General features: G+C 44.3%; 1 protein-coding gene across 1 annotated transcript; it reads left to right on the top strand.

Annotated features, from left to right (window-relative positions):
- Positions 1-3019: 3019 nt before the first annotated feature.
- Positions 3020-15081, top strand: LOC124116989. Its single transcript, XM_048401596.1, has 5 exons — positions 3020-4512; positions 6854-7087; positions 10508-10738; positions 12301-12522; positions 14745-15081. Exons 1-5 carry the CDS (start codon positions 4218-4220, stop codon positions 14993-14995), a joined length of 1233 nt encoding a protein of 410 aa, XP_048257553.1. The 5' UTR covers positions 3020-4217; the 3' UTR covers positions 14996-15081.
- The last annotated feature ends 2226 nt before the right edge of the window (positions 15082-17307 follow it).

Genomic DNA, 17307 nt, shown 5'->3' with positions numbered 1-17307 from the left:
TGTGGACGCAAAAGGAATGACGTCTCGCGATTTTTATGAATGAAAAAAGTAGTCCCGGTGTGACAGAGGTCACGGTTATCCAATCAAAACAATAAAACAAGGTCAACCTTGTACGACACACGTGTGACGTACGGATTTAGTATCTTACCACCTGTATCTTCACCACGTGGGTAATAAAAAACGGAGGATCCTCACCTTTCAACATATATTCATGTGTGTATCTACTATGGCCAATACGACATTGTCGTAAAATGACCTCTTCAAATCTGGACTGACAACCCAAGTAGGTGTAGCCAAGATTTGGTTTAATTTCATTTAATTTATTGATACCTACATGGGTGTCCGACTTCTTTTGCATCAGATCGCAGATATATGATCTAATCACGGGCTTGTAAACAGTGTATGGCGTAAGAAGTGTCACAGATTTGTTGATTGCTGTTTTAGCAGCAGCATCGGCCTTTGTGTTACCAATGATTCCAACATGGCTTGGTAACCAACAAAAGACGATGTCGTATTGGCCAGTAGCAAGATCATTGTATAATTCAATAATTTCAATTAAAAGTGGATGCGTGTAGATATATGTTTAATAGCCTGAAGACACGAGAGTCCGAAAATAATATAAATTGCTTATGCTTAGCTTGTTAGAATGGCATGGGGTTCAGCTGTAAAAATGGAACAGTTATCTGGTAGTCTTGATGATATAGTCCTGGATCCAATGACGGTGGCGCTGGCAACTGCGGCACCATCCTTGCATCCATCTGTAAATATAGATTCCTAGGGGTGGAGTAAGATATTGTTATAGAGTTCTTTAGATGGAGGATTGGAATGACTAGAATGCAGTTTAGAAATATACTGTAAAGATTATTTAATGCGACGTGAGCCTCAGGCCTTGATGATGAATACTATCTAATACTTTTAAATTACTTTTACAGGCTCCACCATAGATGATGGAGCCATAATGCTGTTTAGAGCGGCTAAGTGCCCTGTACAGTTGGAGGAGGGTTTTCTGATCCCCTCCCCATTTCGAACTTTAAACGACTTTTAGAAGGTCAAGGTCCTTCAGGCATTTGTTTTTCAAATATTTAATGTGTTGTAAAAAGGTCAAATGGTAATCGAAAATGATGCCCCAAAATTTGGCCTCCTTTACCTGACCGGGCCTGAAAAGCGTAAATATATGTAACTAAAAAAACTATCGTGAACGTAAGATGAGTCCCATATATTTGGCAAACGGGCTCTTTAGCCACGTAAGATGCAGTTTCCTAGCTCTTGCAAGTCATTTATTACTGTCGTCTGCACGCTAGGATGTTTACATCACGTGACGGTCAACGTGGCACCTCAGAGGCATATTTTCACCGGAAATAAGCAGATCGCGTTCAGATTGCCTAAAGATACTGCGCTTAAGTCAAGCTTCTCTAGCTGTTTACGTGTTGGTGTCTATTCAGGGCCGAGTCGGTTGTTTTAACAACGGGATGGTATAAAAATTCTAAATGTGCAATCAACCCTTTTATGTATACTTTGACACCATACGTACCATACACATACCTGTTTCATTTCTTTTGACATAACGGGGACGTATTGTTCTCTCCTTAATAACGATGGTCTTTGCATATATATCTCATTGGGATATAATAATATGAAAACTTCTTTTGATACGATCCCTTTAATTTTCAGTGTAAAGCCCGCCGAAAACACGCGCCGTCAATGATACACGCCGAGCTTCATATGGGAGTGAGCGAGGCATATCCACTTAAGGTCGCAGTTCAAGTTCATCATTGCACTGTGTATATGATAAAACCATGTAAATTATGTCCTGTGTCCTGTGTCTATCGGCTTGACTTTTGATTTTTTCAAATTACCGATACGTTAGGAGGCCACTCCTGTGCGCTACAGCTGAAATATATATTAATGTCTTAAGCTTATTAAACTTTAAACTGACGGTGAAATGGAATGATTGCATATGAAATGTTGATAAATAAAGGTCGTGTGCATGTCATGGTTTTCTCAAAAGTTCCAGGGCGGTGGGGTAGCCTAATGGTTAAAGCGTTCGCTCATCGCGCCGAAGGATCGGGTTCGATTCCCAACGTGGGTACAATGTGTGAAGCCCATTTCTGGTATCCCCCGCCATGATATTGTTAGAATATTGCTAAACGTTGTGTTAAAAACACACCCACTCCCTCGCTCACTCAAAAGTACCCCGATGAAAGTTACAACTTCGATCCAATTGTTTATCAAAGCTCACTCAGTCAATGATGGTAGAGCGTCCGCCCGGAGAGCGGAAGGTCCAGGGTTCGATCCCCGGCCGCGTCATACAAAAAGACGTTAAAAGATTGTACTTGTTGTTACCCTGTCTGGCGCTCGGCATTAAGGGGCTAAAACAAGGACTGGTCGGCTCGGAGTCAGTATACTGTGTCTGAGTGGGGTATTCATGTTAAACTGCGGCATGGTATCTCAGTGAGCTAGCACCATAAATCGGCATCAGTCCGGACTAGTACAAGCAGCCACACACACACACATACACGTGCATGCATAAGTGCAATAATCTTGGACGTGACGTTAAACCCAATTTCACCTCACCTCAGTCAATACATATGAGGAAAGATGTTCAAGTGTGAGTTGGAGAGTGATCATTGCCAGGGAGACTATACAAATACCTTATATAGAGACTCCCTGTTATTGCTTAAAGCCACGTTTGTCTTGCAGCTTATCGCGGCGAGGTTCATTAGTGAGTGAGTTCGGTTTAACGCCGCTTTTAACAGTATTACAGCCATATCGCGGCGCGTCAGCTTAATGTGGGAGGAAAGCCCGATGTGATGCAGGTCTCTGACGTTTACCACTTCGGTGAAACCCACGAGCACAGGTATGGTGCTGACAAACCTAGAAACATAATCGGGGCGAACCGGGATTCAAACCCACAATCATAGGTTTATGGCGTGCCCAAGGGACGCAACTCTGCACAGCGAATCGCGGCGATTTAGACGACTGGGCCCCCCGTGCCCCCCGAGGTTCAATAAAGACGTTCTCATGCACGCAGTGATGTGTGACTCACTTGAAAGCAAATCTAGTTATAATTGCTTTAACGAAACATGGTTTGTGGTCGCATATGTTTATAATCTCGCATTGTTCGTTATAAGTCGCGAGATGTGCCAAAGTTGAAGTCAGTTTATCAGTGTAGGATAAATACCTCCCTAGTTGTTTTTTTCTAAAATATAAAACCTTCATCCGAGGGATAAAACCGAGGCTGTTTGTCTCTTTATCCTGATAAAGAAGCTTTTAAATATCATAAAAAAACGGAAGACAAGTGTTTTACAATATTTATGTGCCTAAAAAAATACCCGAAACAACGTTTATCAACAACTTGTGTTTCGAAAACTCCCCATAAACATTAAGAGACGCACGTTAAAATATCCCTTGCTGGCATACTTGTACTTACAAAAAGAGATTCTTAAAAACACTGGTTTATCAGGGCATCTGCATCCCATTGGTTCACTCATTGAAATATACAAAATACATGTGTTTATCATAATAATACCTACATGTAATATGTAGTAAAATAGACTTCTGATGAGTGCACATTCAAGACTGAGGAACATATGTGTGTTTGCCTGCGTGCGTGCTTGTGTGCCTGCGTGTGTGCGTGCGTGAGCGGGTGAGACATGATCCCATGACTTCATTTTATGCTCCTTGGGCTCTCTACCCTACTGTTTCCATGTTCCAAATTACGGTCAGGAGATTAGCTTCAAAACTATGAGTCTGAATATTTTTTTAAAGAAAAAACGCCTTGCAACAATGAATTTAAATTTTTGTGGCAGACAATTCCCTTTTTCGCTACTGTTCGAAGCATAATTATTTGTTCAAGAACTTTCCGGGACAATATATTATTTTCGATAAAGTCCCAAACAACATTTTGCCCTCGGGGAATAAGAGACGTTGAGTTATATCCAAATCTTCACAACGTATGTCACATAAATTCAACGGTAACAGTGCTTTATCAGATTATCTTTACGTCGCAAAACAAATAAAAAACATATAAAATCTTCACCGCCCGAAGAAGTAAACTGAGACGAGTATTAAAATAAAATAACCTTACCTATTCCTCATACAGCATATTGACGTCCGCGGCAGTTGTCTGCTGCAGTGGTTGTCGTCTGCTGCGACGGTTGTCGTCTGCTTTTGTTGTCGTCTGCTGCTCTTGAAGCTGCATTCTGTGCCTTCATCTCATGATGTATGTCAGTTTTTCCCTTTTCCTGACGTTGTCGGCGATGTTGTTTCTGAGTGGAGTCACAGGCGCTATACTCGGATCTACGCGGTACTGTTTGTCTGGGAGAAGAGACAAAGCAGACGACACGAACTGTCATTACTACTGGGACTGCTTCAACGACGTGGCCTACAAGAAGGCGTGTCCACCCTACCTTTGTTTCAACGACGTTACGGGTACCTGTGATGACGCTGCCAAAGTCACCTGCAACTGCGTGTGTCCATTTCAGACATCGGACAACCCTCCAGATGTTCCCGGTACGATTCTTAATACTACTTATGGTAAATCTAAGTGTGTGTGGGGGAAAATGTGTACTGAATCTGAATCGTTATTCTGAATTATAGCATTTACTCACTTAAAATCACGTAACGAAATCGAAATCACGGCGACAACCGAGCAGATTTCGGTCGATTGCAGGATTTTCAGAGCATGTGTTACTGTCACCTCGGCATCGACAGATATTTTCTAAATCTTTCATGTTTATAATGAAGGTGCTCAAGTGATTTGATGTACTTATATATACCGTTATATACTGAACCGCAAAATAAACGTCACCATGGATAGATAGATGATAAACCTTATTTGTCCAAACACTGTAAACATACTTTGAGACGTATTAAATAGATGAAACTTGCCAAAACTGATTATCAAGGTTGAAATTAAAGTGTCAAATGTTCTTAAAGTGAAACGCAACACTAGTCTCTGAGAAATTGGCATCACAAGTCAGTATCTCGCAGTTCAGCTGAGGTTGTCGGCCTTGGTCGGACGTCATTCAGCCGTCTTTGAATCTCGTCCCACAAGTGCTCAATGGGATTTAAATTGGGGACTGAGGGCAGGCCACTGCATGGTTCTGATGCCATTCTGCTGGAGGAAGTCTTGTTGCTCTCGCAGTGTAGGCACGGGCGTTATCATGCTGAAATTCGTGGTTGCGGCGACGTGCCAAATGAGGTATGGCGTGTGGTCTCAAGACTTGATCAATGTACCGAGCTGCTCTGACACCATTGCCTCTCCCTGGACCGATGTTCTGGAAGACCACAGGGCCGACCCTCTGTGCAAGACCAATTCCACCCCACACCATGATGCTCGGACCACCCCACGAGTCTCTCTCAACAACACAAGCATCCCCACGGCGTTGCCAGAGTCTCTCTCTCTCTGCCATCTGCTGTTGAGATACAGTAACGGCTCTCGTCTGAGAAGAGGACTCTTCTCCACTGCTGGTGGCGCCAATGCTGGTGCTGTGTTGCCCACTGAAGACGGTTCCGGCGATGACGTGGTGTCAGAATGGGTCCTCGGTGTGGCCTGTGGCAGTGGAGGTGTCTGCTCGTCAATCGTTGACGCACGATGTCCGCACTAATGTGTCGCTGGTGTGTCACCCTTGGTCTTCCACTACGTCGTCGGCCATCTGTAGTGTTGGTGGTCTCGTACCGTTGCATTGGCTACTTGCCGGGTGGTTTGTCCAGCTTGCAATGGCTTGGTGTCGCTGATTTCTTGTCAATCTTGGCATGTGGTAGCAATTCAATAACGAATGAATGTTTTCCGATCTGGGTGGATTTTTGCGTTTGGGCGATCGGTTTAATTGTCATCTGCTTTGTTTTTTTATCATCGAATTTCATTTTTCCGGACACGGTAATGTTAGAAACTTTGACAAAAATTACCCAAATATTTAAATGACAACCTTTCATGTAATATTACTTGGGGTTTATTTTGCGGTTCAGTATATTTTAATATGGATCTTGATTATCGATCAGATCATCTTGACTATGCACCGCCATTTTGTTTGAAGAAAATGAAAGTGATATGAACGGTGGAATCTGATTAATTAATTGGAGGGAGATTACTCTCATAGCCATTGGTGGCGCTACGATCGAGCAACCATATTTCATTGAGCCTAATTCGGCAGGGTGGAAACTGGACCAAGATAGTGACAGTTAACTCCCTTGCCTCGGGATGATGCCTGTTCTTATACAGTCTAAATTGATAAAATTATATTTGTTATTAATGTATAATTTTGTTCCGTCAGGATATGGCTGAAATATTGACGTCGTGACGTTTAATTTGAACTCACTCACCCACTCACTCACTAAATAGACCTGTGAAGATCCGGGATAGAAATTGGTCTTCAGCAACCCATGTTTGTCGTAAAAGGCGACTATGCCTGTCGTAGGAGGCGACTAACGGGATCGGGTGGTCAGGCTCGCTGACTTGGTTGATACACGTCATCTTATCCCAATTGCGTGGATCGATGCTCATGATATTAATCACTGGATTGTCTGGTCCAGAGTTGATTATTTACAGACCGCCGCCATATAGCTGGAATATTGCGGAGTGCGACATTAAACAACAAAACAACCAACCAACCACTCAATTTCCCTCTGCCATCACGCTGAAGCGTGATATTATATATAAAAAAATTCACAGCTGCTTTAAACCCAACCCTCTCACTGATTCAGTCTCTCATTCCAATGTATGACTACCAGTTTATAACATGTTAATGAAACGGTACGTACGCAGCGGTGTTAATTAGTCACTCACTCACTCACTCCCGACATGATTCATGATGATATTTCACAGCAAAGTGTAACTCGTGATTTTTTTCAGAGTTCGCCACGGCAGCCATCGAACAACTATGTTCAGGTGACGCCAGGACCATTCCACATCCGAGTGAGTGCCACAAGTACTACGACTGCGCACTAGCCTCTGTGACCCCTGACGTTTACTTCGCCAAATACGAAGCCGAGTGTCCCTACCCTCAACTCTTCTCCAGTATTAACTTCCGCTGCCAGAACTTCAAGACAGTAGACTGTGGGCAGAGAGCTGTCAAGTTCGACTACTGTAAGTAAAAAGGTCACACACCTTACGCAAATACACACGCACGCACGCACGCACGCACGCACGCACGCACGCACACAAAGAGTAATTGCTCCGTATCCCTAATCTGGACGAGTGTACGGGAACTTTACCATTCTGGGTTTCACTGTACAGTAAACTACGTTTATAACGAACACGCTTATTACGAACTGTCGGATATACCAAACTGTTTCTTGGTGCCGTCCATTTTCTGTATAGATGTTGTACATATGCTTTAAGGAACTACGGTTATAACGAATTAAAATTAGTGGTCCCTTTGAGTTCGTTATAACCGCAGTTTACTTGATAGAAGGGGAGTGTAGTTCACGTATCTTTGCATAATTATGAGTGCCGTTCGCCTCCGTGGTATAGTGGCTAGAGGATATATCCGCGGCCGCGCCATACCAAAATACGTTAAAAAATGGTACTCGTTGTAATCTTACTTTGCCCTCGGCACTCGGCATTGAGGAGATAAACGAGACTGGTTGGCTAGGATACTCTATCTGAATGGTGTATCCATTTTCAACTGCGGCATGGTATTTCAGTGGATTAACACTGTAAAACCGGCATCAGTACGGACCACATCCTTGAAGGGCCAGGTCAAATTGGTCTTCAGCAACCCATGCTTGTCGTAAGAGATCACTATACCTGTCGTAAGATGCCGCTGTACCTGTCGTAAGAGGCCACTATACCTTTCGTAAGAGACCTCTATGAAGGACATTGTACTTCTCGTTAACCTAGTCAAGTATATATTAAACCGTTTTAAATACGTACTTCCGAAAACAGAATTTATTTCTTGAAACCTTTTGGAAACAATATTTCATATTATAGGTTTTACTGCAATTTATCTGTTTTATTGTGCCAGAGTTTTAGTACATTACTTATGACAGAATGGAAACTGCTCCAGTCTCTTCTTCCTTTGGCTAGGGGCGGCCAGGTAGCCTAGTGGTTAAAGCGTTCGCTCGTCACGCCGAAGACCCTTGTTCGATTCCCGACATGGATACAATGTGTGAAGCCCATGTCTGGTGTCCCACGCGCGATATTGCTGGAATATTGCTTACAGCGGCGCGAAACCATACTCACTCACCCTTCCTTTGGCTCAGTTTCCAGAGCGGCCCATGACCTTAACAAATATGGACCTGGGAAACATAACCTTCATAATGAAGGTTCACACAGAGGACATTGACTGACTATATTATGTTGCTGTCAACTCAAATGTAAAAATCACATCTCCCAGGGCACATTCCAAGGGTAAAACATGCCTCCTTGTCGATCTATTCGGTTTTCAAATGCGTCTTCATCTTACGGTTATACTCTTGGTTTGCTCAACACAAAGATGTCATATTGATAGCAACAGAGAACAATGTATCATATTGTAATTTCCGCCTCCAGGCGTAGAGCTATCCCATCTGATAAACTATGTGGACATTACCCCAAGGTCCATGTATCACCCAAAGGTAGCATCTCCTCTGGTGTTTTTGCCACAAATTAAATAAACCAGAAATAGTTATTCGATGGTGAAGTATTTGATTCGGGTATATAATTGTGTGTTTGGACCTTAAGCTTGCAGTGTTTCGGCGTCTGTTTTCAGCCCAGTCACGTTTTGATGGCGTTTGTAACTTTTTGGTCAAATCCAGTTTTCAAGTGTATACAGTTAATGTCATATATACAACGTTAAACGTTAAGTAGGGGAACACCAAATATTTCCATCGTACCTCTTTGACTACCAAGACTACACATCGGGGTAGTCACCTGGACACAAACATCCCGTTCATGATTGTGTATAGGTGACTCCACTCCGTTCATGATTGTGTCCAGGTCACTACATCCCGTTCATGATCCTGTCTAGGTGACAACATCCCGTTCATGATCGTGTCCAGGTGACTCCATCCCGTTCATGATCGTGTCCAGGTGACAACATCCCGTTCATGATCCTGTCTAGGTGACTACATCCCGTTCATGATCCTGTCTAGGTGACTATATCCAGTTCATGATCGTGTCTAGGTGACTACACCCCGTTCATGATTGTGTCCAGGTGACTACATCCCGTTCATGTTTGTGTCCAGGTGACTACATCCCGTTCATGTTTGTGTCCAGGTGACTACATCCCGTTCATGTTTGTGTCCAGGTGACTCCACTCCGTTCATGATTGTGTCCAGGTGACTCCACTCCGTTCATGATTGTGTCCAGGTGACTACATCCCTTTCATGTTTGTGTCCAGGTGACTACAACCCGTTCATGTTTGTGTCCAGGTGACTATATCCTGTTCATGATCGTGTCCAGGTGACAATATCCCGTTCATGATTGTGTCCAGGTGACAACATCCCGTTCATGTTTGTGTCCAGGTGACTACATCCCGTTCATGATCGTGTCCAGGTGACTGCATCCCGTTCATGATCGTGTCCAGGTGACTACATCCCGTTCATGTTTGTGTCCAGGTGACTACATCCCGTTCATGTTTGTGTCCAGGTGACAATATCCCGTTCATGATTGTGTCCAGGTGACAACATCCCGTTCATGTTTGTGTCCAGGTGACTACATCCCGTTCATGTTTGTGTCCAGGTGACTGCATCCCGTTCATGATCGTGTCCAGGTGACTGCATCCCGTTCATGATCGTGTCCAGGTGACTGCATCCCGTTCATGATCGTGTCCAGGTAACAACATCCCGTTCATGATCGTGTTCAGGTGACTAAATCCCGTTCATGATTGTGTCCAGGTGACTGCATCCCGTTCATGATCGTGTCCAGGTGACTACACCCCGTTCAATGTTTGTGTCCAGGTGACAACACCCCGTTCAATGTTTGTGTCCAGGTGACAACATCCCGTTCAATGTTTGTGTCCAGGTGACAACATCCCGTTCATGATCGTGTCCAGGTGACTACACTCCGTTCATGATTGTGTCCAGGTGACTACATCCCGTTCATGATTGTGTCCAGGTGACAACATCCCGTTCATGATTGTGTCCAGGTGACTACATCCCGATCATGTTTGTGTCCAGGTGACTCCACTCCGTTCATGATTGTGTCCAGGTGACTCCACTCCGTTCATGATTGTGTACAGGTGACTACATCCCGTTCATGTTTGTGTCCAGGTGACTCCACTCCGTTCATGATTGTGTCCAGGTGACTATATCCAGTTCATGATCGTGTCCAGGTGACTCCACTCCGTTCATGTTTGTGTCCAGGTGACTATATCCCGTTCATGATTGTGTCCAGGTGACTACATCCCGTTCAATGTTTGTGTCTAGGTGACTATATCCCTTTCATGATCGTGTCCAGGTGACTACATCCCGTTCAATGTTTGTGTCTAGGTGACTATATCTCGTTCATGATCGTGTCCAGGTGACTACATCCCGTTCAATGTTTGTGTCTAGGTGACTATATCCCTTTCATGATCCTGTCCAGGTGACTACTCCAGGAACAAGTGCACCGGCCCCAACTGCATCCCGTGCTCTGTTTCCTACCCCAGCTGCCAGGGGTTGGAGGACGGGCAAAACCTCCACCAGGGGAGGGAGGGCACGGCGTTCTACGTCACGTGCGACAAGGGGAGGACAATCGGATTCCATTCTTGCCCTGATATAGATGGCATCAGACAAGTCTTCCACCCGGACACCCGCTCATGTAGACCTTATGCAGGTGAGATATGTTTCGTACAGACTTTAACAAGTCTTCCACCCGGACGCCCGCTCATGTATACCTTATGCAGGTGAGATATGTTTCGTACAGACTTTAACAAGTCTTCCACCCGGACGCCCGCTCATGTAGACCTTATGCAGGTGAGATATGTTTTGTACAGACTTTAACAAGTCTTCCACCCGGACGCCGGCTCATGTAGACCTTATGCAAGTGAGATATGTTTCGTACAGACTTTAACAAGTCTTCCACCCGGACGCCCGCTCATGTAGACCTTATGCAAGTGAGATATGTTTCGTACAGACTTTAACAAGTCTTCCACCCGGACGCCCGCTCATGTAGACCTTATGCAGGTGAGATATGTTTCGTACAGACTTTAACAAGTCTTCCACCCGGACGCCGGCTCATGTAGACCTTATGCAAGTGAAATATGTTTCGTACAGACTTTAACAAGTCTTCCACCCGGACGCCGGCTCATGTAGACCTTATGCAGGTGAGATATGTTTCGTACAGACTTTAACCAGGTGTGGTACTTTGATATGGGATCTATCCATGTGAAATTTTGTGTAAATTTTATCCAGGTGAGATATGTTTCATGTAGACATTATTCAGGTGAGATATGTTTCATTTAGAGAGTATGCAGGTGAGACATGTTTTTTCGTTTTGTTTGTTCGTTGTTTAACGCCGCACTCAGCAATATTCCAGCTATTTGGCGACGGTCTGTAAATAATTGAATCTGGACCAGACAATCCAGTGATTGAAATCATGAGCATCGATCCACACAATTGGGAACAAAGACATGCATCAACCAAGTCAGCGAGCCTGACCACCCGATCCACTTGTCGCCTCTTACGACAAGCATAGTCGCTTTTTACGGCAAGCATGGGTTGCTGAAGACCTATTCTACCCCGGATCTTCACGGGTCAGGTGAGACATGTAAGACCTATGCAGCTGATATGTGCTTCATGTCATCTATATGCAGATACGTTTCTATTCTTGAACACTTTCCTTAACACTTAATGTCTTTCATTTATTAATCGACTGTCGTTAATACGGCCCGGCATAGCGGGCCAGTACAGTATTTTAGCAGGCCAATACGGCTTTGCCGGGCCAATACGGCCTTGTGCATGCTTGCCCATATCAAGGCGTGCTTGCTGTCATATCAAGGCGATAGACTGCTGGCATCACACTTCGTTAGAGCGGAGATCCTGTTTTCATGTTACAAAAAGATTTTTAGGTTTTTCTTGATCTTCTTGACTGATGTTACTTCAAGTTGATAACAGAGTTTAGGTAGTAAATATATATGTCCTTAAATGGGTGTTTTTATAATGGCCATATTAGTGGTCCTTGGTCAGACGTATTGGCCCTTAAAAGGCTGTATTCCAATATGACTGACCTTGGTTCTACAACAAGGCCAATATGAGTGAGTGAGTTAAAATTTTACGTCGCATCGGCATTATTTTTAGCGCCAATATAATAACACTCATATAAATTAACAGTAGATCTTATCCATTTGACATATTGTCATTAAGACGACTTTAAACAACAAACAATTTTTTTCACAGAGGTGATCAGCTACGTATGCGCTATGGGTGCTGCGAAGGTAGAGCACCCGACCATGTGTAACCGCTACTACGACTGCTCAGCCTACATCGGCGGCGACAGCTACGCCTTCCCGGACTACCTGAAGGAGTGCAGCTACCCAGACCTCTATTCCACCGTCAACATGCGGTGCCAGCCCCACACCACCGTATCATGTGCGGCACGGACGGAGACAAAGCGGCCATGTGAGTATATATGCCCGAGTACGGACAGTTTAACCGCAAATTTGCGTAGATAGATGCTCATGATGTCAATCACTGGATTGTCTAGTCTAGATGTGATTATTTACAGACAGCCGTCATACAGGTGGAATATTAGTAAATGATGCGTTAAACAACACATAAACCAATTTATTAAATATGCATATTTATGCTTCGCGATGTTGTATATTCGTCTGTTGTAAATAAAGTATCTTTGTGACATTACTTTGTATGAACCCATGAAGATTCCGGGGTAGAATAGGTCTTCAGCAACCCATGCTTGCCGTAAAAGGTGACTATGCTTGTCGTAAAAGGAGACTAACGGGATCGGGTGGTCAGACTCGCTGACTTGGTTCGTGCATGTCATCGATCCCAATTGCGTTTATCGATGTTCATGATGTCAATCACTGGATTGTCTGGTCAAGACTCGATTATTAACAGACCGCCGTCATATAGCTGGAATATTGCTGAGTGCGGCGTTAAACAACCAACCAACCAACCAACCAACTTTGTATGAGTATATAAATTGCCCCTTGTGTCAGTCACTCGTAGTTGAACCATTTCATAAAAATCAGTTGTTTCACTCTCTCACGATTCGAAACCTATCTGGGGGCTCGGGTGGCCCTGTCATCTAAGGCGCCGCCATTCGCGGTGCAGAGTTGCGTCCCTTGGGCACGCCAGAATCCTAGGATTATGGGTTCGAATCCTTGTTCGCCCCGACGTTATACGTACAGTGCTTATACGTACACTCACTCTACGTACGCATATTCTACGTACATACAATCTACAAACATTCTACGTACATACAATCTACAAACATTCTACATACATACAATCTACAAATATTCTACGGACAAACGGGGGCATGGGTGGCCAAGTCGTCTAAGGCGCCGCGATTCGCTGTGCAGAGTTGCCTCCCTTGGGCACGCCAGAAATCTATGATTGTGGGTTCGAATCCTTGTTCGCCCCGATTATGTTTCTAGGTTTGTCAGCACGATACCCGTGCTCGTGGGTTTCACCGAAGTGGTAAACGTCTGAAACCCACTCCGGGCTTTCCTACCACATTACGCTGTCACGCCATGATATAACTGGAATACTGTTAAAAGCGGCGTTAAACCCAACTCACTTACTGACTCACGAAACCTGTCTTCGCCAAAGCTCTCACTCACGTGAGACGGATGACAAAATGAAGCGGCAGTAAAATTATTGAGAAATGTTCGGCAAACATCAACTGTCTCGCTTTTCACTCGAAAGCAGTTGTTATCAAGGTCTTTTTAAAGATATTGCAGTTTCAGAAGCACGTAACTCGGAATTTCACTTTCGTTAATTAATTAATAATTCAATCAATATGTAAATTGTGCATAGCGATATACACCAATTCCAAAGGGGAACGATTGAGATGTACCTTTATGTTCAGCTGCTATTCGCTCCACTACGACATTAAACCAGCCGAGTCTGTTTTGATACAGCTGCAAAAACAGATATTGTTTATATATATATATGTAACCTCTAAAGAAATCAACTGGTAACGATGTAATTTTGGTGGCAGACAATTCCTGTTTTTTTCCAACAGTTACCCTTTACAAGCATGGGAACAATTTATCTTTATGAATTCCAATTCCAGGCACACATTAACCTCTCCCTCCCCCCCCCCCCCCCACACACACACACCCTGCTATGCATATACTAATTTCCATTGTTCTCTGGATGCAGTAGACCCCTGTTCTTCAAGGGAGATAACAACCCTTATTAAACAGGTCTATGGTTGACCGTCGTTAAGTTCTGACAGTTTATTTTATGATGGGACGGTCTAACGTCACATAGTATATTTAGTATTGCCCACGCTTAATCCGAGTTCTCATAATGAACATTACTAAAATGGCATCATAATGCCCAGAAGCTCATTAGAAAATATCTAATATCATCGCTCTTTCTAATTGCACTTAAAATGCCAGACATTTTTATTTAAAAGGAAGCCATCGAGCTATACCCAAAGGCTGCAAGACCTAAAGTAACACGTGTTCTAAATGCGTCTCTGGGTTTCCTATTCTGAACCGGACATCAGTTACCGGGTAAAATTGTCTAGAAAAATCCAGTGACGCTAATGATAGCACGATATTGTTAACCTCGTTTGGGGATTTCAATGGCTACTTTTAATAGACGTTATTGATGACGATCTTAAGAACAAATAACTTATATTTTTAAAGGTGACTACCAGTTTTCGTGCTCCGAGCCCCCTTGCGCAACCTGCCAAGACAACAACTTCGCCAGCTGTGTCGGTCTCCCCGACGGCAATAATGTCTTCAAGACCAGAGAGGGGTCACCCCATTACGTCATTTGTCAAGGGGAGAGAACTCTTGCGCTGCAGATCTGTGGTACGCAGGGGCTGTTTTATACGGAGTTCTCGCCCACGACGAGACAGTGTGAAAGCCGGGCACCCTTTAATCCTGGGAAATGAGACCTGTCCATCATTGTGATGTGTCAGCAAATACACTTTCACGTCCTTTTTGGAGTTTCGTTAATAGTAAATAAATCGTACGAAAACTTGTTTCATTTCTGTTGTTTGTTTCTGACTTATATTTTCTTTATTTGTTACCCTAACCGTATAAAAAACAACAATATAAAACTACCAATATAGCCTTCTGGTTTAGATTACTTTCTTACCATAAACACTACGGTATTCACCCTAATAAGATCTTATAGCACTTGGAAAATGGGCGCTTATTTAAACCATATGCAACGAATTCAATCTGAAAGTTTGGGAATTCATAATGCATAACACGCACGCACGCACGCACGCACGCACGCACGCACGCACGCACGCACGCACACATCACTCGTCACCCGTGTTAATGGTGGGCACGAGTAGTCCAGTTGTGTAAGGTGACACTATCCGCTGTGAAGACTTGTTTCTTTGAGGCGTGCCAAGCGTTGCTTCTTTGAGGCCAAGCGTTGTTTCTTTGAGGCCAAGCGTTGCTTCTTTGAGGCATGTCAAGCGTTGCTTCTTTGAGGCGTGTCAAGCGTTGCTTCTTTGAGGCGTGCCAAGCGTTGCTTCTTTGAGGCGTGTCAAGCGTTGCTTCTTTGAGGCGTGCCAAGCGTTGCTTCTTTGAGGCGTTTCAAGCGTTGCTTCTTTGAGGCGTGTCAAGCGTTGTTTCTTTGAGGCGTGCCAAGCCTTGCTTCTTTGAGGCGTGCCAATCGTTGCTTCTTTGAGGCGTGCCAAGCGTTGTTTCTTTGAGGCCAAGCGTTGCTTCTTTGAGGCGTGCCAAGCGTTGCTTCTTTGAGGCGTGCCAAGCGTTGCTTCTTTGAGGCGTGCCAAGCGTTGCTTCTTTGAGGCGTGCCAAGCGTTGCTTCTTTGAGGCGTGCTAAGCGTTGTTTCTTTGAGGCGTGCCAAGCCTTGCTTCTTTGAGGCGTGCCAAGCCTTGCTTCTTTGAGGCGTGCCAAGCGTTGCTTCTTTGAGGCGTGCCAAGCGTTGTTTCTTTGAGGCCAAGTGTTGCTTCTTTGAGGCGTGCCAAGCGTTGCTTCTTTGAGGCGTGCCAAGCGTTGCTTCTTTGAGGCGTGCCAAGCGTTGTTTCTTTGAGGCGTGCCAAGCGTTGCTTCTTTGAGGCGTGCCAAGCCTTGCTGCTTTGAGGCGTGCCAAGCCTTGCTTCTTTGAGGCGTGCAAATCGTTGCTTCTTTGAGGCGTGCCAAGCGTTGTTTCTTTGAGGCCAAGCGTTGCTTCTTTGAGGCGTGCCAAGCGTTGCTTCTTTGAGGCGTGCCAAGCGTTGCTTCTTTGAGGCGTGCCAATCGTTGCTTCTTTGAGGCGTGCCAAGCGTTGTTTCTTTGAGGCGTGCCAAGCGTTACTTCTTTGAGGCGTGCCAAGACCTATGATCATGGCTTCGTTATCCCAGATGCGACTTTATTATGATTTTTGTTTGACAGCACATCATCCGCACACGGGGGTTCCGTCAAGGTGGTAAAGGTTAAAACCATGTGTCACTTTGGGGGTTTGAGCCGACTCAAGCCATATTAAGCCGAGACTCCGTGATATGAATGAAATGATGTTAAACGTTAAACCCATCACACTAATTCCATGATTATATTAAATAATTTGACAGGAAAACGATGGAATGGGGTTTATCGCTTGGATCAACAATCATTTTTTGATATTGGCCTACGATGTTCAAAATATTGAAGTTGATAAAACACTGGTCAAAAACATAAGTATGGCGCCCCGCAATCCAGGCTGATGACGAAACATGAGATGAATTAAGACTCACCCATGTTCACCCATTTTACCCTCAGATTCATAGTAGCCTAAAGGCAGTTTTTGTCGCTGAATCCCACCAATGCCGACACGTGTAGATGTTGCCGATCTCACAGTTTATACAGTCAGAACAGTTCTGTTGTCGGATAGCGCGGAACTATCGTGACTATCTTGTTCAGAAAATAGCCAGGGGAAATACTTGTAATATTCTTGTCCCTTCACTTGTGTGTTAGCAATGGAAGGTCCATGAGCTGTGTGTTAACAAAGGACGGTCCATGCACTGTGTTAACAAAGGAAGGTCCATGCACTGTGTGTTAACAAAGGACGGTCCATGCACTGTGTGTTAACAAAGGAAGGTCCATGCACTGTGTGTTAACAAAGGAAGGTCCATGCACTGTGTGTTAACAAAGGAAGGTCCATGCACTGTGTGTTAACAAAGGAAGGTCCATGCGCTGTGTGTTAACAAAGGAAGGTCCTTGCGCTGTGTGTTAGCAAAGGGCGGTCCATGCACTGTGTGTTAAAGGAAG

The sequence above is a fragment of the Haliotis rufescens genome, unplaced genomic scaffold (genome assembly GCF_023055435.1).
Source record: "Haliotis rufescens isolate VD_foot unplaced genomic scaffold, xgHalRufe1.0.p SCAF_23, whole genome shotgun sequence".
NCBI classification, from domain to species: Eukaryota; Metazoa; Mollusca; class Gastropoda; order Lepetellida; family Haliotidae; genus Haliotis; species Haliotis rufescens.
This window is presented reverse-complemented; position numbering and strand designations above follow the sequence as displayed.

Coding starts and splice junctions, on each gene's coding strand:
- LOC124116989 (XM_048401596.1), top strand. CDS start 4,218: ATGATGTATGTCAGTTTTTCCCTTTTCCTGACGTTGTCGGCGATGTTG. Junction 7,088..10,507: donor AGCTGTCAAGTTCGACTACT/GTAAGTAAAAAG, acceptor GATCCTGTCCAG/GTGACTACTCCAGGAACAAG. Junction 12,523..14,744: donor GACGGAGACAAAGCGGCCAT/GTGAGTATATAT, acceptor ATATTTTTAAAG/GTGACTACCAGTTTTCGTGC.